At 41.6% G+C, this 26,378-nt stretch overlaps 1 protein-coding gene across 11 annotated transcripts in view; it reads left to right on the top strand.

The window, feature by feature from the left end:
* LOC119648435 (CLIP-associating protein) overlaps window positions 1-26,378 on the top strand; it is a 106,798-nt gene that overhangs the window by 6,361 nt on the left and 74,059 nt on the right. For 10 of the 11 annotated variants that reach the window (XM_038050198.1, XM_038050215.1, XM_038050205.1 and 7 more), the window contains exon 2: window positions 8,124-8,886. In XM_038050198.1, coding sequence (XP_037906126.1) covers window positions 8,695-8,886 — 192 coding nt within the window. In that variant the 5' untranslated portion in view covers window positions 8,124-8,694. Of the gene's footprint in view, window positions 1-8,123; window positions 8,887-14,986; window positions 15,424-26,378 lie in introns of those variants that run through there. The other variant, XM_038050230.1, reaches the window with a different exon arrangement.

The raw sequence follows: 26,378 nt of genomic DNA, 5'->3' as shown, positions 1-26,378 counted from the left end.
TTTGAGAGAAGGATTTTTGGCTCCCTACATGAGGATGGACGACTCCGTAACGACGAAATCTATGAGCGATACCATGACCGTGAGGTTGTGGATAAAATCCGGCTCAATAGGTTGCGGTGGGCGGGTCACTTAATCCGTATGGATGAGGATGATCCAGCCCGGAAAGTCTATAAGGGCAATATCTATGGTAGAAAAAGAGGACGAGGCAGGCCCTGCCTGAGATGAAGTGATGACATCAGGACGCCAGACAGCTTTTAAGGATATCAAATTTGTGGAGCTCGGCGCAAAACCGGGATGCCTGGAGTTCCTCATTAAGGCAGGCCTAGACCGGATACCGGTTGTTGCGCCGTTGATGATGATGATGAATTAGTGCTCTGAAATCATAGGCAAAATGACATCCCCATAATTAACGTTAATCAGACGAGGCGACTTTTAAAAAGAAAGAACGAAACCCAAGAATTGTTTGAACATGCTTGACAAGAGGTTAGCTGAAGAATTCTCATATTTTCTCAGCCTATATTCGGCCAATTCTTAAAATATCGACACTTTCCTACCGGGTATGAGAGCGGTAATGTTTTTAGACCTTTGATAATAATTAATGCCATATTTGAAAGGGGACGAGACATATTTCCCTTATTGGGCCAACAGATGTTTTTACCGAACTATGTTTTACTGGGTGTTCTGCTAAGTAAATAGCAAGCACACCACCCGCAAACCTAATTGATTTCGCAATATAAACAGAATAAATTGAAAGTCCAAATAGTAATCATAAATCAAAGCACTGCTAGCAGCTCTCAATAAACTAATCCTGCTCATGTTTATTGGACCTCACGTCCTGATAGATAGCTATTTACTGTTCGAATCCTCCCACATCATCCGATTACTGTGCGGAATTGGGAATTCAAAGTGCAAACAATTTATACCTCAAACCAATTTTTATCGCGCAATTGAAATTTGGGAACACCGGAAATGTATAATCGAATAAAATAGTCATCTCTATTTCCTAAGTCCAAACCGCAACCCCCAGCTCTGTGGCATGCATGCTTCAATTTCAGCAAAAACCTCCAATAAATTATGTGGGTCAGTGACCAAATTGAACATGGCATCATTCAAAATATATTTGCATCGGAATATGTGCTAATCTTCTGCTGCTAAAAATCAATAGTCCCAGAGAAAACACATCTGACCCGAGTGAAAATCCGCCCGCAAATGAAAATAAATCTCAAATATAGTTTGTTGTCACCGCGCCTCTTCAAACCACCAACTCTATCTGGTCCCGGATCTACAATCTTTTTTTGAAATGCGAATCAAACTGTCAATCATGTCACGAACCAATTTTCAGTCATATCATGGACTAAAATGTAGTTTTGAAATTCATTCACGGTCGAGCCTTTCACTAAGAAAATGCAATATTGGAGCATTTTTTTTCTGGAGCGGAAAATTCAAGATTTTTCCAACGGATTGAACGAGATGTGTATGTGTAATATGAAATGAGAACCAAGTCCATTCGTTGACGGCAACAGAATAGTTTTTACTCCAGGCAACCGTTTTTTCCTCGAGTATTATGGAAATGGTATATGCAATTACGTATCTCGGTGAATCGAGGATGTCAGCCTGGATACTGTCCCTTTTTTTTGCAGCGGGAGGATAATGTTGATATCAAGGATACCAGAGAGGATATTGTAAGGGTGGAAAATAGGTTGTCGTAAGCTCCAGATTTTGTCTGATTACTCATTTGCCGTTGGTGAGGAGATAAATTATATGAGATGTCCCAGCTGTGTGTCAAATGAGAATTCCTGAAGAAAATAGATCTTAAAGTTGGGAAAATTGAGACCACTAGCAGATGAGAAATGTAGATGATCCCAGATGTAAGGAATTGAATTCTTCAGTTAGACTCTTTTCAAGCATCTTCAACTAGTCCCTGGTTTTCGTTCTTTCTTTTTAAAAGTCGCTTTCTCTTTTCCCTCTGAGCTATAAAAAAATCATTTCGTCTGATTAACGTTAGTTATGGGGATGCCATTTTGCTTATGATTTCAGAGCACTAGCTACATATGCGTAATTCGTTTGCAGATTTGTGGCGTTATTTGAGTTACATTTTGCAGATTTCATTTAAGATTGTTGAGCTTTATAGTCTTAACATGATGTAATCCTTTTTTGTAATGGCCTTGTTTTGAACGGGTGCTATTTTTTTAATGGAACATCCTTTTTGGTCTCTAGTTATATAGCAGTTCCTGTCGAATATTTTGTATGGTTCAAGTTTTTTCCAGTGTATCCGACAATTGCAGGTGGCCAAACTGATAAGCTCACATTACATCCTATAGTGCATCCTCTAATCATTTTTTAACAAATCCTATAGGACTTTATTTGTTCAAATCTGTTCCCCATGTCTGGAAAGAGATCCTTATCATCCCTATCCTCAAGAGCGGAGACCCTTCTCTTGCTGTGAACTGCCGCCTCATTTCTCTTCTCTCCTCTTGCTCCAAAATCCTAGCAAAATACGTCAACGACTAGTTGACCGTTCACTTTAGCCACCTCATTGTCAGAGATGGTTTCATGAAACATAGATCTACGGTATAGTGAGGGATCCTGAATCCACATCCACTTGATGTGAACCGGATCAAATGGAGAGCAACTTACTCTTACGTTTTTTGGTCCACGGATCCCTTGTTTGGGGCATGGCACCCAAGCATTCAAAATTGGATATAATTCGGACCCTTGCCGTGTTTTGGTAAATATATACAGGAGCGTTTTCCATCTGTTGCCACTTACGGTCACGCAGCACGGGCCGAGATGAGGCAGCGTCTGATGAGTTGCCTCTGCCTTAGACGAAACCGTTAGTCCCTATTTTTTATAGATCTACGGCTTCAATCCTTCTGTCTTAATCAACTTTGTTGCTAAATGCTTTAATTCACGACAGGAGGTACATGCTATTTATACTGATTTCTCCAAAGCCTTTAATACCGTTGACCATAATATTCTCCTTTCTAAGCTCTCATTACTCGACTTCCCTCCCTCAGTCATCTCCTGGTTTCCCTCCTATCTGTCATACCGTTCCTGCTAAGTTTATTTTCTTGGATACTCATCTCGTTCCTTCTCTCCTTTCTCTGGCGTTCTTCAAGGCTCTATACTTGGCCCGCTACTCTTCCTGTTTTTTATCAATGACCTCCATCCTCACGTGCCCGTGTTTGCTTTACGCAGACGACCTTAAATTACTTGCCTTTGTTTCGTCTCCGCTGGACTGTGTTCTCTTACAGTCCAATCTTGATAATTTAGTCCGTTGTGTTCGGTCAATAAGCTAACACTGAATGTCAGCAAATTGCACTTCATGTGCTATTCGCTTGAACTCTCCCCAACATCCTGTTCCTATTCTCTCAGTAGTTTTGATTTCTGCAGAGTTTTTAACACCAGGAATTCTTTATTAAGGTCTGGTATTCAATTTAATTTTCAACTTGCTTATGGAAGTGTCAGATTTCTATTCAATTCTTCAGATTTCGCTGATGCTCTTAGGTCTTTTGGATTGTGATTTGTTTTGCCCTTCAGTAACTCGTCATATCAAAAAGTCGACAATTGCTTCAGGAAGAATTTGTATTTTGATCTTTTCCTTCGGTCTCATGTGGATTTGTTGGACACCCTGGGAGTTGACACACTTGCTTTCCATCTTCGATTGCCCGCTCACTAAAAATTGTATTCTTTTTTGCTCGGTTTCTTTGTTTGTATGTACATTATTCACGGTGCGGTCAGGTATTATTTGTGGTGCCTGTCCCACTAATGGGACAGCAGGTTTCAATTTTTCCTTCTCAGATTTACTGTAGAACACCTTCTTCCTCAAATCTATTGTAGAATATTCTAATGGTTCTCCATTTTTTATTAGCTTGATGAAAAATTGAGTTTCCTTTCCTTGCTTTAATATGATCGCATATGAAAGATCTTTGTCCCCGATTTTCAGCAGTTTTTCTAAACTGTCAGAATTTTAAAGTATCTGTGGTCGGTATCCAGACCACCGCTTATTGCTTTATACTGAAATACAACTTTTTTTACCTTCCATAACTTTGTTAATAAGAGTTGCATTTTCTTCAAACTTTCCAAAATTGTGTTGTATTTTTACTTACAATGGTGCCACTGTGTTCTTCTAGGATGAACTTAAGGGGAATTTTTGGGTAAATTTTTAAAATATGCCATTATTAACTTTATTTGAACAGATATCGGAATAGGATATATTTTGAAGCCTAGATTTCACAGAGATGCACCATTGGGAATTTTTCAAATTTTTTGGGTGGATAGGTTCTGAGAATGAGATTTGATACTTTTTTCGGGGCACATATTTTCAGCCTTCACTCTCCTATGTTCCAGAATCCTCCGAAGGATTTTTTTGGCCCCCTACATGAGGATGGACGATTCCGTAGCCTACATAACGACGAAATCTATGAGCGATACCATGACCGTCCGGTTGTGGATCAAATCCGGCTCAATAGGTTATGGTGGGCGGGTCATTTAATCCGTATGGATGAGGATGATCCAGCCCGGAAGGTCTATAAGGGCAATATCTATGTTAGGAAAAGGAGACGAGGCAGACCCTGCTACGATGGCGTAGGTCAGGATGCCAGACAGCTTTTGGGGATATCGAATTGGTGGACTCGGCGCAAAATCGGATGTCTGGAGTTGCTTATTAAGGCAGGCCTAGACCGGATACCGGTTGTTGCGCCGTTTGATGATGATGATAGATTCTGAGAATGAGATTTGTTACATTTTTCGGGCACATATTTCCAGCCTTCACTCTCCTATGTTCCACCCAGTATCAGAAAAAAAATATCAGTTTCAGAAAGCACTAATCGAGCCTTTCATCCCCTTAATCCAAACGTAAATAATACCACTCTTTGGATGTGAAGGGACAGACCACATTGTTCTCACCAAATTTCGTGATGATAGCTTAAGTCGTTTGGAGTCAATAGGGTGTGACAAGCAGACAGACAGACAGTGAAATGAAAAAGGCCCAGTGGACGGTGATACCTGCACAACTCAAATACGAGTAGAATAATCCTTGCACCGTTTTTCTTCGTTTCAGACTCAATTTTTCTATCACCACGGGCACATTCTGGGGGTCTAGCGCCTCCCTGTAAGCTTTGGGTTTTTATATTTAGGCTTGGAGTTCCATTTAGGGGTTGCCTCCTGGATGTGCGTAACAAGAGAGGTGTTGACACGAACCTCGGAAGGGATCATCATCTGATGGTCGCTTACGTTCGTCTGCGTTCCCCATTTTTCCGCAAGGCTGGAGAATATTGTTGGGCCTTGGGCCGCCATCAAATTTCGGGTGCTACACAGGTCGTCGGCATGCGTCCGGAATGCGATGACGACGGTGACGCGTTCAAATTCCAATACTTTGTCTTCGGCGTAATTTGTGCCGTGACAAAAAGAAATTTGCTAATGCATTGGTCAGGGAAGCGGAGTATGCCGCTACGTCACGAGAGATCTTACATGTGGTCGCAAACCTTGGTCCTGTAAGAGCGTTAACGGTCGACTCCTCGTCCACGATGACGAACTGCTGAAGAAGTGGCAAGAAACACTTCACCATGGTTGTTAACCGTATCAATCTAGGGAGTAATCCTCCCCTTATGGGTGAACTGTCTAGTCACCGTAACCTGCGGATGCGGAAAGTTTCTCCAAAAAATGACCCCATTTTAAGTGTGACAATTAGAGAATTATCTGCGTGTTCCTTGCCATTACAATGATAATAGCTAAAATAATCCTCGAAACGTATCAAAGAACAGCTTGATCGGCAGAGAGCACCCTGGCTTCCGCTTCGGATTCTCCTGCATTGTTCTTCGCTTCACGTGTTCTTCATCAATTTGGAGGCAGCTTTCGATAGCGTAAAAAATGAGTGTTTCTGGCGTGCTCTACGAGGAAGAGGGCATTCCGGAGAAACTAATAGTTATTATCAGAGCGACATATGATGGCGCAAAATGTCACGTGCTGCACCGAGTATAATCTCAAAAGATTTTGAGCTTCATAGCGGAGTCCATCAGGGTGGCATCCTGTCACCGATATTATTTTTTTCTTGTTATCGGTGACATTTTTCATACTGCCCGATTCGAAGAGGTGGAGGATTTCAGTGGACGATGGCATATTTCCTAAAACACCGACTACGCTTATGTCATTTGTTTGCTCTTCCACTAGATCACACCTTGAGTTTGGAAAGACAGGCAAGTAGAGTTGAACTGAACATAAAGTACCAGGAAAACCAAGATTTTCAAAATAAATAAAAAGAGTTAATTTATTTCCTAAAATGGGATATGTAAATAGCTATTTCGGCCACAATTTGTGTCCGAATTAGGTTTTTACGAATAAAATTAACATATTCTGTTTTAGGGATAAATTAACTATTTTTATTTATTTGATTTAGTAGAAAGCCTGGAAAAAATCCACAAAATTGAAAATTGAAAGTTCAACGACACCGCGCTCTGCCTATCTGCATTAATGAATACAGCATATAAGGGGTCGATCAATTTGGATATCTAGGAAGCGTGTCGTCGGCGGACTGGACTTCGTTCGACGCATTAACCGTTGTCGTTGCCTTGTATGAAATCTGGAAATGCCGGTGATTTCAATACTAGATCAAGTTAACAATGTTCTGTACTAGGGTTCTTTCTGTGTTGCTATATGGGAGTATCATATGAAAAGTTTTGCCACTCGAAGGCTCCAGATCTTCGTCAACATCTACTTGCGTCATTTTATCGTAGTACGCTGGTCTGATAATATTACAAGCGAAGAATTTGGTTAGCTAACAGGCCTATCGCCCGTACCCGATGTGAACATAAGGCGAAAGTGACAGTGGATAGGTCACACATTAAAGAGGGGCGATAATTACATTTCTGACTACGCCATGCAGTGAAACCCACTCTCCCAAGATGGCCGACGACTGGGCCGCCCCATGGGTACAAAACGTAGAACATTAGAAGAGGAGTGCAGGCATCTCGATAAGTTTTCGGGGAGCTGAAGCGTGAGGGTAACCGTAACCGCAAGCGATAGCCCTTAAGTGTGGTTGACGCGCTATTCCTCCCCATGTAGTTTATCAGTCTTTATTTTATCATAATTGCTTCTACAAGCGTTCTCAATCTTTTGGGTCTTCCATCATAGAAGATTCTGGTTCTCTTCACCGATCTAATATCACAGATTTGATTAAATCGAACTTATGGCTTTTGTACCAGAAAGATATAATGGCAGTGCTGCCACTTTGCCAGCTTAAATTAGCGGAGTTACCAGCTTGTCCTCATCTTTCGCTGAACGTTCTGCTTCCTTGCATTCGACTTCTTAGAATACTAACACTCTTGATTGTGCAGCGAAGTACATGCCTTTATTCCCGCTTTCTATTGCAGTCCCTCTCTCTGCCGTCGGCTGGGAGCTTTCTCAATGAGACCAGCTGTATCCACAACATCAGCTTTCCTTTCTTTTACTTTTCCAGGCAGAGGAGGAAGAAAACCTTCTGAGAGAAGAAGAAGATTTATCCTGTATCCATCCTTCATTTGTGGCTAAAGTTTCCTTCTGTCGTGTCTTACTCTTCCGTTCTCTGGGAGGTTCAGGCAATAGTGTCATGTCTCCCAATATGAAAATTACTTCTTTTTGGCTGACCGCGCCTCCCCTAAAGTGGAGAGATGTCTTCGTTGGGGGCATAAATTTGGTGAAGCCTCCAAAATCTGCAGTTCGGCCGTGATTGGATTGCTCAAAGTCGCTAGAGGATTCAAATTTTGTAACTTAATATTTGGAGGGTACAAATCTACGAAACTAGGTCTGGCGAGTAGGATGAATGAGCTAATTAATGTCTTATCCGTTTAATACCTTCCACTTTCTTGAATCACAAACTCATGATGGGCAAGTTGGGACAAAGTTTTGTGCAAATCGTACTATTGATAACAAAATTACAGTAGGTATTAGCTAAAGTGGACGGAATGGTGTATGACGAAAAGATATGCATGTTTGGAGTGTACATTTTTAAAACATTGAAAATTATTTAGCTTTAGCTACTTTATGTAAATGTTTGGAAAAACCTTGCACTATACATACTGTGTGTGTGTGAATTCCCTCAATTGTTTCTTGGTTTACTAAGATAAATTCTTTTTTGTTCTTTTCAGATTTCGAAGCTAATGACAAAACCACAAAAGGGGCTGCAGATAAAATCTCAATAAAATTGAAACTCTTAGAAAAACTCCCCGCGATCTACAATCAAAAATGTGAAAAATTTCCGGTTTACTTTCAAAACACATTTAGAAAGATTCATTTTGAAAAAATGCACCGCGAAAAAGTAAATCTCCTGACGCAATCGTATCTGTTCATAACTTAAATTCTGTACAACACATCGTGACCCTCCACGTTCGATAGAACCAAATTTATATTTTTATTTTTGTTGTTGTCGTCGTTGTGTGTTTTCTTCCGGTGGCCCCAAGAGTAAAAGAGTTATTTGTGATTTGAGAATATTTTTGGTTCGTGTCCAGTGATTGATCGGTGTCATTGTCCTCCTAGCAGTGTATCGACAGTAGGAAAAGTGAGAATTTCATTGCGATCAGAATTGAGCGATATCAGGCATCAAAAATAACGATAATATTGCGGGGACAGAATTCGAAGACTTGATTTTTGTCGTGTCTATTGTAAGGGCTAGAGTGGTGTCATTTATTCGACGGGAAACTCTTTCGACGCCCATTGAAGATGGCGTACCGGAAGCCATCAGACCTGGATGGCTTTATTACCCTCATGGACAAGCCGGACATGAGGGTACGAGCCATGCTGGCAGAGGATTTGGTGACATTCCTAACTGATGAGGAGAATTCGATTGTTTGTATGGATTTGGGGATGCTTATCGATGGACTCCTGCCGTGGATGAATGGCAGTCATTATAAGGTAAGACTAAACTTAAGAATTGGCTCACATTAAAGCTTACAAATTTATCTTTTTGATTGGATTTCCGTTCCAAGGAAATTGTTATTGGATTCTAAGTACGGCTAGGAAATGTTCCAAGGCATGCAAACCTGCAATCAGCAAACAGAACATTCATGACCAACCGTTTTTCAACGTACTGTTCTCACAGTTCAAGTGATCCACTAATCACTTCTAATTTCATCATCAATCCAACACCTCTGTCTGAAGAAAATCTTCAAACGGAACACCTCATCTATTGTTCTTTGCTCCGTGCAGACCTAAAAACAAACTCAAAGATTAAAGTACACCAAAATCCAGTCATATTTCATAAGACATACCCAGAAATGTGCTGCGCTCCAACACACTCCAGTAATTGAAAGAGTTCTTGAATAATTCCTACTGACAAACTGAGTTTCCTCAAGTAAAAACATTCCCAGGCTACAAGAACCCACCGATACCCCTTCATTATGGGGGAATAAAGTTATGCAAGAAATAACGTGAGATGGTTTGAATGCGGATTACATATAGTGAATAAACAGCAACAATATATGGACACTTTGAGCACAGCAACTCGTCTCCGGTCATATGGGAAGTGAGAATGGGCCAGCGAAAGAAGTTTCGTTGCAGCAGTTTGGGAGTGTAAGCAATTAATTTGATTGCACTCATTATCTCAGTGAAGAAGCTAAACGGGTAACGTGCTTAACCTTTTGTGAGGAACAGGTTTGAAATGTGAGTGACTAATGACGCTTGAAAGAAAAGTACTTTGGAGACACTCGTTACCGATTGGAACGCTGAGAAGTTGGGGATAAGAGGGATCAAATGTCTTTTGGCATTTCTAATTTTAATTTTAAGGAGAAATTTTGTCTTTGTCAATTTTGCTTTAATTTGACGTTTTATTCCCATCGCCGTACACACCCTGCCCTTGAGCTACTTCGATTTAAGCATTTAGATCATATTTAATCCACCTAACAAGGGAAAAACATTCTTTCATTAGAATCCTTCTAACCTAGTTATATACTTTCATGGCTTTAGAATGGATACGTTATCCTTTCCCTGTCAAAACGAACATGATTAAGTCCTGACATCTCATCTGGTGACAGCATTTCATGGCTCTCAGTATTTTTCCTTTATAATTCTGCCGAGCGGAATTCATTAGTATGAAAACTCATCTAATGAGGATGATAGCAAAGCACTTAGTGGTGAAACTGGCAATGATTTCTATATCGTAGTTAATTAAATGTTGCTTATTATAAATGCATCCGGGTGCGTTTGAGTGGATTGTGGGTGTCACCGGGGATCTGCGATGTCGGTATGAGTTCTGTTTGGAAATGAAGAGAAAAATTTCAGGAAAACAGTGACAGGTGATGGATACCAACATAAAGTATGAAATGGGAAATTTCATAAAATCTGAACTCAATCAAACCACGGCTTGAAATAGAAATTTCCTAGGTTAGGATATCGCCTATTAGGACCATTGTATTGTTCCCAAGTTCTATTCAGAGAAGTACTAGCCTAGGTGTCTTGCAGGCCTTTATGAATCGAACACCCTAGAGAGCGTATACAATCCCCGTTGAGGAGGACCTTTCGTCTTAAGTTTGAGGAAGCCGGATACCTGATTGTGAGAAGAGAAGAGAAAGAATCTTCTCCGCTCCCGTTTTGGCTATAAACAGCCAAGCCATAGCCTGCATTTTCTTCTGATGGTAGCTTAAGCAATAGTTCTCCGTTAGTGTCCTTATTAGGGTTCCTATGTTCGGAATAAGGATGCTCTTTTACAGCATCAGGTTCATTGAAAAAGAGTATCGTTTACTGGCAGATCATCATGCCTTTCAGAAAGTCTAGGCAGTGGACAGTATGACACTAAAATCTCTTCATCATCATTATCATCAACGGCGCAACAACCGGTATCCGGTCTAGGCCTGCCTTAGTAAGGGGCTCCAGACACCTCGGTTTTTGCGTCGAGGTCCACCAATTCGATATCCATAAAAGCGTTGTCTTCTTTTTCTACCATAGATATTGCCCTTATACACTTTTCGGCGTGGATCATCCTCATCCATACGCCCGCCGCAAACTGTTGACTTGGATTTCATCCACAACCAGAGGGTCGTGGTATCGCTTATAGATTTAATCGTTATAGAGGCTGCGAAATCGTCCATCCTCTTGTAGTGGACCAAGAATTCTTCGGAGCATTCTTCTCTCGAACGCGGCTAAGAGTTCGCTATTTTGTTTTGCCAAGAACTCAGGTCTCCGAGGAATACATAAGGATTGGCAAGATCATTGTCTTGTACAGTAAAAGCTTTGATCCTATGGGGAGAGGTGAGTTTCAAGCGAAACAGGCTGAAATAGGCTCTGTTGACAGCCAACAACTGTGCGCGGATTTCATCGGCATAGCTGTTATCGGTTGTGATTTTCGACCCCAGATAGGAGAAATTTTGTACGGTCTTAAAGTTGTAGTCTCCTATTTTTATTGTTCTAGTTTCGCCAGTGCGATTTGATGTTATTGATTCTTTGGTTTTTGACGCTGACGTTGCATGTGCAGCCCAAGATCTCGCACCACCTGCTCGATATGGATGTAGGTAGACTGTACATCTCGGGTTGTTCTTCCCATAATGTCAATATTGCCAGCCTAGGCCAGCAGTTGGGTGGATTTGGCGGAAATGGTACCCACCGCAAAAGTCATCGTGCTCAACCAGCTCGGTCAAATCTCGAACGGCTACACCCCCGTGTTGGATTGTCACACCGCCTCATTGCCTGCAAATTCTCCGAAATCAATGAGAAGGTCGATTGTCATTCCGGCAAGACTACCGATGAGAACCCCAAGGCAAGTCAGGTGAGGCTGCCATAGTCATCCTCGTCCCAGAAGTGGATAAACTTGCTGACATCACTGATCACCTCTTTGATACTCCTTGCAATATCACTACTGAAAATAGTTTCTCCCAGCCGGTTAAGCACAATATGCAGCACCACATCAACACTATAACGACTCTAATACAATATCTTCTCTAAGGTGCGTCCACTGCCACGACAGAAGCTGGTTTTTGCGCGGAAATAGTTTGAAGAGCTCCTCAAGCAGGGTGCATGCAGACCTTCCGATAGCTGTTGCTCTCGCTAAACCAAACGGCGAATCGAGACCTGGTGATGACTATAGACGCCTGTTTAGGCGTGGATCCCGTTTTTTCAGACTATTCCGGATCGATATCCCATACCATAACATTGTGCATTCTCCCGTTGGTAGCCGTATTTTTTCTATCTTGAATCCAGCCAAGGGCTACCACCAAATCCCTGTAGCTCCTGATGACATTCCGAAAACGGCAATATGGATACCTTTCGGACTCTTCGCTTTCAGTATGATGACTTTCGGATTGTACAATGCGGCGTAAACACTTCAGAGATTCTTCTTTCACTCTGTTCTACGAAACCTGAACTTTTGTTTTTTTTTTTACATGGAGAGAGCTCAGAGTCTGAGCATATAGCACACCTGAGATGCATTTTTCAATGTCTCTTTGATGCCGGGTTTGTTCTCAACGTGAAAAAGTGCAAATTTCTTTAACCGCAGGGGGGATTTCTCGGTTACAATGTTCCATCTGATGGCATCCAACCGGACCTCGACAAGGTACAAGCAATTACGAACTTCCCACTTCCCAAATTTCTACCGTCGTTTTCTACCCAGGGCCGAAAACCAAAGACACTCGACCGATGTGTTTTTACAGCGACTATCCAGGCATTTAAGTCAACCAAGCAACAGCTGATGGAAGCCACGCTTCTGGCATTTCCTCAATAAAATGCATGCCCTAGCCGCTTTCGTCTTCATCCAAAGGTGAACCAAAACTGGCAGCCGTTGAGTTTCTTCTCAAAACAGTTGAACTCCGCCGACGGAACTACAGCATCTACGATAGTGAGTTTTTGCTATTCCGTAGAAGGCAGGACAGTGTTCATGGACCACAAGTCTCCTATAATAAGAATAATCGTTGGCGCAACAATCCATATTGGATCAGGGCCTTGAAGCGTGTTAGAGCGCTCATTCTTACATTCCCCTTAAAATAGAAACCTGATCAAGCGTCTCCCCGTCAACTCAGGCACCTGAGCTTCATAGGCTCATACGGCTCTTATCATGTGCCGACGTCCTCTGTTGAGAGTGGGTTTCACGCTTTGGAGTGCCGGCGATCATCATCACCGACCAAGGAATGCAGTTTGAATCCTCTCATTTCTCGGAGTTCGGCAAACTCCTAGGCTTCAAACGCCATCGAACAACTGTACCATGGGATGCTCGAAAGATGGCACAGGATACTAATAATAATAATCGTTGGCGCAACAATCCATGTTGGATCAGGGCCTTGAAGTGTGTTAGAGCACTTCATTCAAGACCGTAACGGTACACTAGGAGGCAATGTGGTCAGCATTGCGCTCGCCCGAGATTATTACCCTGATTTGATTCAGGTACTCATTCACAGCTGAGTCGACTGGTATCCGACGTCAAATCACGATACAAATTCCACTGCCACCAGTGAGATTTGAACCGCGACCTTCCGTACGACAGCTTTGCGCTCTAACCACTCAGCTATCCGGACACTAAACACACAGGATACTAAAGGCTGCTATAATGACGCAAGTCCTGCCTCTCCTCCCACTTGGCCTACAGACAGTCAGCCGCGAGGAGTTTGCCGCAAGCCCCATGGAACTTGTTTACGGGGAAAATCTGAGACTTCCCAGCGACCCAGTTTTCGACTTGCGATCGAGCCTAAATTCAACTGGCGTATACCTTCTGTTCAAGGACGTCATGAGTCGGGTCAAACCACCGCCATCCGCAAACCATGCGATAAACGTTGTCAGCGTGGCCAGGGATTTTGAGTCGTACACGCATTTCTTGGTAAGGATCGACGACGATGCCTTCCGCAGGCCATTGCAACGACCATTCGATGGACCTGGCTAAGTTCTTGAGCGAGGTCCGCACCACTTTACTCTCGACGTCGGAGGTGGACCGAAGCGGGTCTCAATATCTCGCCTGAAATCTTTCTTTCATCAGACAATTACTCCCGGGGGAAAACGCGAGCGAGGTGTCCGGTTCGACTTGCCGAGCTGAAGGAGGAGGGGGAGGTAGGAGGGGGTAGAGCGCTGTGGAAACCACTGTAATAGAATCGGTTGCTCCGTGAATTTACCTGGAGCGGACGCACACTCAAAGCGCCCGGTCCAACCAGTTATGGCTATCTCTTGTCGTCAGTAATTCGGGATAAAGCCTAAGAAGAATATCAATCTTCTTTCGATTTAGGCAGCTCCCCGACTGATACTTCCGGGCATCCTGATGTATCTGTATATGAAGATGGAGAGGAGTCAATTGAAGAAGGACCTCCTGAAATGCCGGTGGCATGGCCTCATTGCCCCACTGAAGTTAAAGTGAAGCATTTTGTATATCAACAATACCACGAGCATCTAGCTCCAAAAAGCTGTGCTAGAATACGGCTTTTTCGCTACATCTTTATTAATTCTACTTCTTATAAAAATATACTTCTTACTTCTCCGGAAATGGTTACAGTTTATATAAAACACAAATCTACTTTTTTTCTGCCTGCGTAACAGGTACCGAACCGCCTTTGTTTACGTTTCACTAATGATGTGCTAAATTGCCAAACTTGATGGCCTTATCTTTTATCCTATTAACCGGATTCCTTAATCAAGATCTCATTCCTCTGAATTTCGTGGGTGGTTGGTGATTTTCTCTTGCTCTACACAACATACCTACTTTTCTTAACACGCAGACCACAACGCAATAAATACATCCAACAACCTGAAATTCGATTCTTACCATAAAAGATAGTTTCACGGAGGAGGAGTTGAATCTCTTTCTGTTTGGAATCTAGACTATAATGAGTTTGAAAGAGTCTAATGAAATTAAATGAAATGAAATGATCAAAGGGAAGGGGTGGGTAGGTGGTAGTGCCAAGTTTGTTGTTTCCAAGAAACAACAAATACCGTTCACCTTGTCGGGCATCTATATCATCTTAAATGCTTTCAAAGATACTTTAATAGATTCAAACTTGTCATCAACTAGTTAGTTGCACGGTAACTTTCAATTTGGTCGCAATTTCAGTATAGTGGACGCTTCCTCTTACAAATTCATTAAAGTTCAATTGGATAAGGAGCGTTTGGTTACTAAATGCGTTTTTGTTCGGGATATAAGGAATGCCTCAGGGCCGCAGTGCAGTGAGCTCTGTGATTAGTGGACAGTGTATAAGTGTAAAGTGCATAAATACCTTAACTGACATAGATTGATGATGTCATACACGCCCAGCAGTGTGGTGGGCGAAGCATACGATTGAAACTATTGTACACATATCGACCTTTCGTGCCCATACATCATCCCGTCTGCACAGTCCAGGAACACCAAACGCAGTAATACGACTCCAAGATACTCATATCTTTCCTGAGAAAATACAGATCTTCCATTCATCATTTCTTGAAGTTTTCTCCTGTCGCTTCAGGTTGTCTGTCTTTTTTGCGAATTCCGTCAGCAAATGATAAAGGCCGGTGAGTATTTGGTAGGATCCATTACCATACAAATTGCCCATCATAAACTTAATTCAAATTCAAGTGTAGCTCAAGTTCAAACTCTCGCTTGAATGTTTTTTTCGCAATTGAATATACTAAGGTTGTTTTGCTGAATGACCTCATCATTCAGAATATGTTTGAATGATTTTGAGGAGAGGCTTATATAATGGGGTTTTCTTTTTCGCAAATAATAATGTTATCAAGATACTCACTTCTGATTATCGTCTCAATAGTTACATTGTATAGTGGTATTATTCCTACTGTCACTGCAGATCTTTATGTTTCCATTTTCTATCTTTAATAGAACTTCTGGACTGTCAAAAAATGAAAATGTTCATGGGTCACAGAACGCCCAGTGTTGATTTTTTTGTTGGATTATTACGGGGAGAGGCATGGACTTTAGATTACCAACTTAAAAAAAAATTGAAGCATCTGTCTTTGCTAAGTGCATGCTTGATACTCAGGTGGCTAGATGAAAGGATAATCTAACACCCTTGCTACGGAGCTATGCTTCCTAGCATTGGTTCTTCGCCTTTTGTTCACTCCTTACTGGAACACAGTCTTCAATGAGTTTAACTCTGAAGATTAATTCAAAGAGGCTATACCTTCAACGATTTTTTTTTTGATGTGATTGATGGCGTACTTCATAATGTTTTATCTGGTGTGCACAGAGAAAATTCAATAGACAATGACGTCATTCTCAAATGTCTAGACTATGGCATCTATTTGCTTTCCCATTGAATTATGGACCTTAATCAAGCGACTTTAAATGACAAAAAAAGGCAAAGAAACTCAAACAGGAGGTAAACGTCGGCAAAGCCAATTTGCTCAGTCTGACTCGTCATCGTGCCTTTTATATCTGGGCAGAAGTTTGGAGGCATTGTGTATCTCAACAGCTTTTTTCGATAATGTCGTTCAGTTCGATTTTGATCGTCTCATCAACAGCGCTAAATCCACCGTTTTTTATTTTATTTGAAACACCAAACTGAAATGACGTCAATGCCAACATTACCTCGATGGTGTTGGGTACCAATATTCTCTCTATGCTGGGGGCCTTACAGGAAAAGTGACCGGCGGTGTCACTCAAAAGCCTCAGGCCTTCATAAACACTTGTCTGTGACGTGTCGTCGGGGAACTCTAGCGAGAAACAATTTCATCCCCATTGTCGCATGACTGATTGACAGAACTGGCAGTGATGAGGTGATCCATAAAGGCTTACAATTCTATTGCAATGCAGTCCATTATCCCATCACGCAGATCGCCCCAGAATTTTATATCCTAAAATAATAAACGAGTAATTTAAAGGGAATACATTGCTAAAAATATCAACCCAGCTCTCTGGTAATCGTGGTTACTGCGCTAGGTCCCACACTGCTTTTGGTTCTTTTCTAACCATCAGAAATGTGCAAGAGGTTAAGCATAATAGACAAGTAAACGAATTGAAGATAAGGAGCCTGATCATAGCATTCAAATCAGGATTATGAATAAGAGCAGTTATGAAACTTTTGACCTTCCTGAAAGCAAATGTGTTTTTGACAGTTCCTGAGATAATACAGATTTATGGGAGTTGTCAAATAAACACCGAACAAAATGGTGAGTTTCGCGAGGTGTATTCACCACCACACAGTAAGTCTATCAATAGCTGTCAGTGCCGTTTTCATCATGATAATGAACGACCTTATTCTCCGATTTGACATTTCCTAAATTAGAATAGGAGGTATAGGTTAAAAAAAAAGTCAAGCGACGACGGCTTTACGGTTTCTTACCAGGGCAGAGGCAAATCGTCAGACGCTGCCTCACCTCTGCCCTGGGAGCAGCGTGACCGTAGCGGCTCGCAGATGTTGAATGCTCCTTTATATAATTCGTAGAACACGACATGCCTACGAATTATATTGAGCGCAAATCCGCCTTATTGACCGAGAGCTGGCCAGAGCTGAAATATTCGTTTTGAGAATGAAGGGGGTCCTAAGTCCGCATCAACTTGATGCAGGACCGGACCAATTGGAGAGCAACTTACTCCCTCTTTTCTGGTCCACGGACCCCTTGCTTAGCGCTCAATATAATTCGTAGGCATGTCGTGTTCTACGAATTATATAAAGGAGCATTCAACATCTGCGAGCCGCTACGGTCACGCTGCTCCCAGGGCAGAGGTGAGGCAGCGTCTGACGATTTGCCTCTGCCCTGGTAAGAAACCGTAAAGCCGTCGTCGCTTGACTTTTTTTTAAAAAAGTTTGGGTGCAAGCCCTAAGCAAGGGGTCCGTGGACCAGAAAAGAGGGAGTAAGTTGCTCTCCAATTGGTCCGGTCCTGCATCAAGTTGATGCGGACTTAGGACCCCCTTCATTCTCAAAACGAGGTATAGGTTAGTTTAATTGATACTATCCCACCTAAGTGGTAAATTTGATCCTTTTGAGACAGTCTTTTCCATCAATTTCTGATTGAATGAGATTGATATCTGCGTTGGACCCTCGACTGAAGCCTTAACTTAAGGGGGTCATCCCGTGTGAAGGCCGTTTTTTTTTGCCTTTTTTTGAAAAATTATTTTGGAGGACTGGATAAAGATAGAAACGTGATTTTTTCACCATTTGTTTATTGATATCTCTAGTATATGTGATAAATTTTTCAGTTTGATATCTTAGCTAGTTTTTGGAATACGTGTCAATTTATGTACCCATCTCCAAAAAAAGGTGTTTTTCTGCTGCCACGCTGGAGGGCGCTGTGTTCATCTGAAGAAAAAAAACTAAACGGAATTTTAATGTGGACAATATTCTACGGTCCGCAAACTAGGATAATTAGAAAATATTAAAAGGTAAATTTTTGGTGGGCTTTTAAACTTAATTTTTTTGGTTTTTGGTGTTTTTTTACGACTTTTTTTATGAATAAAAAAAAACTACCTGTCCGATTGCAATTATCCTAGTTTGCGGACCGTAGAAATATGTACTAAAGAAGTCGTGAAAATTTCAAAGAATTCGGTTGGATAGATTTTGAGCTATGGTGGCAGCCGATTTTCAAGATGCAGTTTCGAGAAAAACGCATTTGAAAATTTAAATGTCATTATCAACAGTAAAATTTTAACTCAGCATTAATCTGCTATACCTGGTCCATAGAGAGTACCCTCCGTTTCATCAAAAAAGTCTTGTAAGGCCGATTGTTGCTCTCTGGTTTCAATTCTGGCTCTTTTAGCGAGGTCAGTCGATCGTCGTTCGGACCGCCTAATTCGCGCTTTTATACGGCGGTCGACATAAACCTGACATATGTGACCACCTTGACATCCCTTTGCCACTAGGATTTTGAGAATGCCATTGAGTCCTTCATTGAAAATAATTACAGTCAGAAAAGTGACTATTTCTACATCCTTGGCCCCAGAATGAAGGTGTTTAAGAGCGAAAGTCCAGATCACTGCATTTAACGACTCATTGTTCCCATTCTTTTCTCGACATGTCCTACACATTCCTTTTTTACTACTACGTATATTTTATTATTTGCAAAAATTTGCAGAATTACCGGAGAAAACTCCAGCAAAATCCAATATACAATATACAAAACTTGTCGCAATTCAAACATCCATGTTCATGCTTGCTAAAAGTTACTTTGCTGATGTTGACGCGAGGTCCTTTTTCTTCTCTAATAAGTATCGATTCCCATGAAATACTCGTTTTTTAGTGCGAGCATGACGTTGAACGGTAAAGCGATCTCCCTTCGTACGATCCATTTAAAAAAATCACTGAATACACAAACAGCACAATACTTACTACAAAATATAATTGAGTATAGCTTGAAAGCCTTTCAGTCCTCACTCTAGACTGGATTATCCTTTTTATTCCAAACAGCAAATAAGTTTAGATAATTGATTGGTTTTCCATCTTTTTATATTTATACCTGTGTTCGAATTTATAAGGCTCAGATAAAAAACTAACAGGTAAAAAAAGATTCGATCCTCTTTCTCATCGAGTACTCTAGCCGCGGCTGCAAACTCCTTACCTGTTTAACACTGTAATTTCTGAATGACTCGGAATATTGGAAAATCCCTTTGCCCACATATTCTCCACTATATATAGATACAATTCATGCAAAAAAAAAAAAAAATCGATTTCTCCAACCCGACACACGGGATGACCCCCTTAATGGCAACAATGATAGTTCGGCCTGCAATGACTAAGGCTTCGAACCTGCTGCCTGAGTCTATCAGGTTATGATTGCCAGCAGCTTAACAGGAAGGTAATCGTAGCTGTACTGGCTACATTATTGCATGACCATTAGGTCGATAGGCATATAGAATAACATGTGGTCTTTAAACTTTGCCGACCGGAGGATGAACGAGTGTCTCAGGCAATATTCCTTCTCCTTCAATGATTTTTCTTCTTCAATCGGGCTATATTCTGATATCTGTCCCCCAAATTTGACATGGGATCCCATTCTCTGCTTCTCAACTACAAACGAACTATTGTTTATATATTACATTTCTCCAAATCCAATTGCATGCCAATACCCCTGCTGAACTGGATGGTGATGTCCAGCAAGAAGCGAAATTGGTCTCGTCTTTGTCATATAATTTGATGTCGTCAATATACACAATATAGTCATAAGTCCTGTGAGCACTTTGAAAATTTACTACAGCAAAACTAAAACAGATTCCCAGTTGAAATTATGCTGGTCTAATAAGTAAGCGTACATAGTGGTTATCCGACATGATCGCCACGGTTCTTCACACAAGGTTTCAGACGTTTGGGCCAATTATTCGTCACTGCACGAACTGTGCGCGGCTTTCACTATACTGGCCTTCAAAGTTGCCAAATCGGAGTCCCGACGATGACAGGCGACCTCTTCACGCTTATTCCACAGAGAATAATCTAATGGATTCAAGTTTGAGTTTCCAGAAGGTCAGTCAGCCGACTCTATGAAATCTGCGTGTTCACTGATAACGAATTTTAACTTTTCTTGGCCTTGAGGGCGGGGCTGAATCCTGTTGAACGCACCAATCATTACCCTCGAACAAGCTTTTATTCAGAGGATCAGCTATAGTCTTTAACATCTCGTATGGCTATACTATGTACATAAAATGACTTAACTTACATTTCGACGTTATGCCATGTTTGACTTGGAACCCATATTTGCTTTCATGCAGAAGATGAGATAACGGATTCAAAGCCAAGAAACACGGCGGGCTTAGAGATTCGCCTTGGAAAATGCCACACCCGATTGGTATCTCTCCTGATGTTTGTGAAGATACCGACAGCGTAGTACTCCAATTCTTCATCACTTTTTGTACAAGCGTAACACTTGTAGTAACTACGAATGTGGTATGGAGTCAAAGGCTGATTTATAATCGGTATAGGTTCTCGAGATATTCCATTTTTGGTGGAAAGCCTTTTTTACAGTTACCGTATCGAAAGCCGTCCCTAATCGAACAGCTTGTACTTTGCAGCCTCGGGAACCTTTTGCATAGACTTTTTGCTCCTCAGCTGTCAATTTATGAACATCAAGATGTATGAGATGTTCGCGCAGAGAACTGTGGTGAGGTCCTTGTAGATGGTACGAAGACAAGTAATTGACGAACATTTTGAAGGGCAAGAGGCACCCTGTTCCTTGGTGAAAAATTGAGGATCTGCTTTCGGTTTGGCAATCATCTGATTAAAATGATTTGCGAATATCCTGAGAGTGTGCTTCAACCGCTTTAGACAGAAGTTGTGAATCCTATCAGTTCCTGGTGCCTTCTAATTACCTGCCTTTTCAAGGGCTACTTCTATGGCATTCAAGGGCATGGCCATTTCGGAGAGGGCGTCGCATGAACACCTAAGGTGTGGGAGCCACATTCCTTCTAGATTGCAATGGCTGGGTTCGTTCCAAATACTTCTCCAGAAGCCTTCTGCCTGATCCAGATCCAGGTTACTTTCCCGACCTGAATTAGCGTGATTTTGATAAAATCCCTTTTGATTCTGTGCTGTCTGTCCTTCGCTGAAAACTCTTTTGATACCTACGGACGTGATTAGAGCATACTGCAAGTTTCTGTTTTATCACCTCGAGGATTTCTTAAATTGGCAACACATCTGTGCACTCTTGATGGTGGATTTTCAAGAAGTGCTTGCGTGACACGACCAATTTCCTTTCTGAACTTTTCTACTCTTTGCTTGAGTCGAAACACACGGAACGGTAAAGTCATCCTGTGCATGCTTCTATTATTCACTCCAAGATGGTCATTATTGAGGCGAATAACTGTGACAGCTGCAACGTAGACCAGGCTGTGAACCTCTGCCACAGTAATCTCGTTAGCCAAATGATCAGCCAAAATCCTGTCAACGGCAACAATTGATAATTGATAGTTGCCAAAGGAAATTTTAGTTTTGGGAACTTTGGCCTAGCGTCTGGGAGAATCTCGTCATATTCTGTGAATGCGACTTGAAATGCGGTCAAAGCCTTATTATAAATTTGGTCGAAATCTCCAGTTACTAAGCCTCTCCTGACTATTGGGATCATGGAATGCCTTACAGCCGGAGTACTTTGTTGCCCCTTTGACTAGTCTGGTAAGTTGATGATTCTAGATTGTGCTGAAGTAAAACTTCTTGGAAGATTTGTTGCGTAGTTGGTTGGGCAATTCGGTTGTTATTTACTATTACTCGGTACTGCTTGACGACGTTCTGTTCCGGAACATGACTTAGCCCCGGAAATCGGGTTATGAACGCATTATGCAGTCGATATTTTCACCCTGATGGATTCCGTTCCAAATCCGTGCCACGATAATAGACGCGGATGATAAATTCGTTGGTTGGTTGGTTCATCCAAACTATACGTCTTCTAGGTATTCCGTCCCTGATGGTTGATGTCATAACCGTCAAAACGGATAACCGCCGAAGAGCCGCTCTGATGTTGTTGAGCAACTCTTAACCATGTTGAGTATTGTCTTCATCGGGTTTTATTAAAATTATTTAAATTAATCTTGCAATAGAGCTCCATGATTACCTCCAAAACTATTTGGATATTTGGGGTGAAGTCGCTGAAATACAGTCTAACGTCACTGCAATTCATCCGACTGGCACAATCGATTCCTTCACCCCGGATTATGGATTTTTTAAGGAGATCTACTCCCCCAGAAAGAAGAAAAGGGTTTAGGAAGACAAAGACAGAAAATTTGGGAAAAAATGCGATACCAACATGTACTCGACTGAATTTCGTCCCAAAATATGAGTTATAAATCTTTATATTACTCATCCAAGAATTATGGGTTACTGGTAAGGAAATTAGAGACTTAGACTTCCATGTAGATTAACTTCATGTCAACGGCACTGATGACCATGTTAAATCAACAATCGAACAAATATTTTACGTAATCCAAGATTTGCTCTCATGAACCTCGGAATCCTCATTCGTAAACAAACAAAATTGCAAGCTCTAACCCGCGTTCAACCGGAAGATTCTCCGGAGAATCTCTGGCCCCTTACATGAAAGCGGACGATTAGGACGCTTGCAAAACAACAAAAAACTTTTTGGTTCTATATCTCTATCTATACAGTCATGGAATAAATTAGGCCCAACAGGTTGAGGTGGGTGGGTAACACAGAGGAGAAAGACCCTACAGACCCCAAAACAGTAATATATATGGTAAAAACGACGAGATACACTCTGCCTTCGGTGAACTGATGAGATATATAAGGAGGCCAAGAATTTGCTGGGAGTCTGGGAGATATTTCTTATAAAACGCGTCTGTAACTTTTGATTACGGTAGGCCTAGACCGAATACCGATTGTCGCGCTATTGATAATGATGATGATGCCAATCCAACATTATTCAGCATCGCCTTGGTACATACTATATTTAAAATATCAGTGGATCTTCTATATAAACCACCCCAGACGGTGGCATGTACTGGTGGTATAGTCTAAACTGAGCGTCAGGGAGGGTCCTCGTATAGCTTGACGGCGCAGCTGAAGAAATTGGCCTAAGAATTAATGAGAATACAGATTATTCGATTGCCGAAAAGGTTGGTGATCAGCTTCGCGATCTCGCGGCCTTGGTCTCGAATACCGGCCAGCGTCTTGAATGTTTGTTATTGTCTTGAGGAAGATATCTATATATTACCATGGGCTTACTAAAGGTTTGAGTCCTGGAGCGTCCTTTTAAAAAGCGAGAATAAAACCAAAGTTGGCACAAAGTAGATAGAAGGCCTTTCCTTGGAACTTCAAGTCGACAGGAAATTCGTTGATTTAATGAGGGAAGACGGCATATGACGAATGGGTTAAAATAAGGGGGGGAGGTGGTTGAATGCGTTTATGCCGTTGGACTATCAACTAAACACCTCCTCATCGTCAGAAAGCTAGTCTGTCACATTACTCCGGGCTAGTCCCGAGCTTTCCCGCCTTGGAGAGCATTCAAATCAGGGAACTCCTTACACCATCAGGAGAGAAGACCAGGAAGAAACTGTTAGTTCAAGGAACCTCCTGTAATCCGACCCCTCCATCGGTCGAGATCTATCTTCTCTCCAATGAGAATAACCCAAACGTAATACACAACACGACTCTATCTGTCAGCGCTCTGGGCACATTTGTTCCAGGAGAATTCCAGGATGATGTGCTCTCGTCCTGTTTATTTGTAATTAGCCATCTTATGGAAGTTTCATGGCGGTTGTGGTTGCGGCTATATCGCCGACAGAGCTCCTTGGTGGCACAAGCGTAGAGTTGCGCTTTACGATTCGAGCGCCGTATCCCTCAGTTGCGGAAGATGTGTTAAATAGGCTTGTCATTCACTGGTATGAATGCTGAGCCTACAGTCAGTATAAACCAGTACCATTTTTCTAGTCACGGTGGGTCCTGATTCTGGTCTTCAAAGCAATTCGTGTCAGAAGAGGACCGTGGGATTATGCCTACACGGCATTTACTCACATTCAACCCCTGGGACCTTCATGCCAGTATAATTTATGCTATTATAAGTATTTCATTAGGTCTACATCTCCTATGACGTGGCATCAAATCACCTCAACTTATTAAATTGAAATCGGAATATCAACTGGGATCGAGATTTAAATAAACACATTCTGAGAGGAAGCATAAAAATTATAAATGGCACATATCACGTTACTTTAGGCTTTCTTATTAGCGAACAACATTGTGATCGATTGGGCGAGTTTTTCATTTAGATGCAAATTTGCAACCACAGATTGACTCTAGACTCCACTTCAATTATATCTTAAGCATGATCCAAAACAGTAAACACGAACCCCCCACAAGGAAATGCAATTTCTCGAAGGAATCCTGGCGCCGTGTTTGATTGCTAACTAGAGAGATAAGCGTCTCCACTCGTTTCATTAAAATTATCAGGAATTGCTTGTCTTCTTTACAACATTGTAATATTAACCGATTCCGTGGAACTCGGTTCTCTTCTGGTTCATCCGCAATAACGGTGGCTGAATGTGGACAACCCAGAACATGCTGGCAAACACCACATCAGGAATCAATAACATATACAGAAGACGTGCGGTGAATCAGAACCACCAAATAAGTATGTTGCATAAATTATTCCTTCGACACAGTCACAAGTAACTTGGAGGCGAATAAGTGCATCGAATTCGAAGACAACAGAAACCTGTCTCCAGTTACCAACTTGCTTACTATTCGTGGTCAACTGTTGATATTTCAGTCATTCCCGTGATTGTCGCCGCCACCGTCACGGCTGTTGTCGTTTGTCGTCTTTTCAGTCATCTTTCTCGACCAACTAGTCAACCATATGAGCATGTGAACAATGTAAAATGAGAGTATTGCAACCGCCACGATTGTCCCACGCGTCTTGAATGACAATCGATTTACTTTGCAATAAGTTGAGAGTTGTTGTATTGGGAAGTTCACTCTCCTACACCTCAGGGTCTTTGGCGGACATGTTTGCATTTCTCTGAGGTGAATAGTAGAAGGAGGAGACGTGAAAGGTGCAGAAAATGCATTAGCTTGCCAATATGTGACTCCTCTTGGCGGCGCAATAACCATATAGAGAACAGGTGAGATCTGGCTTTGATTACCTTATGAGGTTGCCTTGGTTAATTATTCACACTGGCACACAGTTGAGACGACTTGAGTGGCAGTGGGTGGGATCGGTTATGGAAAAGATATTTGAACGGTTATCTTTTAGTACTGGGAGTTATTGCTTCCGCGGGGAGAATTCCAATTTCATGATTCTCCTAGTCTAGCTATCCACGGATATAGCTCAATTAATCATGTTAAGTATCTGTGCCAGGATGGTAGGATCACAAAATCTGATCGATTATCGATTAACAAGTCTCCAACTGCGCAGCTCCAATCAATATCCGTCGGGTTCATATGCTCTCCCGATATGTCAAAATCAAGTTTAATAAAACGTTTAAAATTAAAATGGGCTCTTAGATACTTCTACGTCTTATTTCCTCATTGCGAATTTATGAAATATGTAAGATGCCAAACTTGGTTTTGAGACTAAATTACGTGATGTCAAAAAACCTCTTTGAACTAATTTCCATTGAACGTAGGCTAGTCAGTTTCCTAATGCTGTGCGAGAGGAAAGCCTACAGCAGAATTACGAACATAAATATCCATGAAAAAACCGGAACTTGAACCTAGAGCACTTAGTCGAGAGGCTGACTCTTAATCAACTCAACCAGGATACTGCCAAAATAACAATAAGATAGAAGAGACCGCATTTGTACTTTATACACCACAAATAATGATCACCATTTCCTCATTTTCATTACTATACGTAGAGCCAGTTGCTCTGATTGTGCTATTTATCCATTTTTTCTCAATTGATATAATAAAATCAATCTCCAACAGTGGTCATAAAGTTAAGGATCTCTCAGATTAGCCCGATTCTGCAGGAATACGTCTGCAATAGCCGAAAATGCAAGAAGATAAATTCAATTCTACATATTAGGATTTTTAAAAAATGCAAAAGCCAAGATAAACGTCAAATATAATTTGTTATG

This window comes from Hermetia illucens, chromosome 1, assembly GCF_905115235.1.
Source record: "Hermetia illucens chromosome 1, iHerIll2.2.curated.20191125, whole genome shotgun sequence".
In the NCBI taxonomy this organism is placed as follows: domain Eukaryota; kingdom Metazoa; phylum Arthropoda; class Insecta; order Diptera; family Stratiomyidae; genus Hermetia; species Hermetia illucens.
Note: the sequence above shows the minus strand (reverse complement) of the source record. Positions and strands in the feature narration are given on the sequence as shown.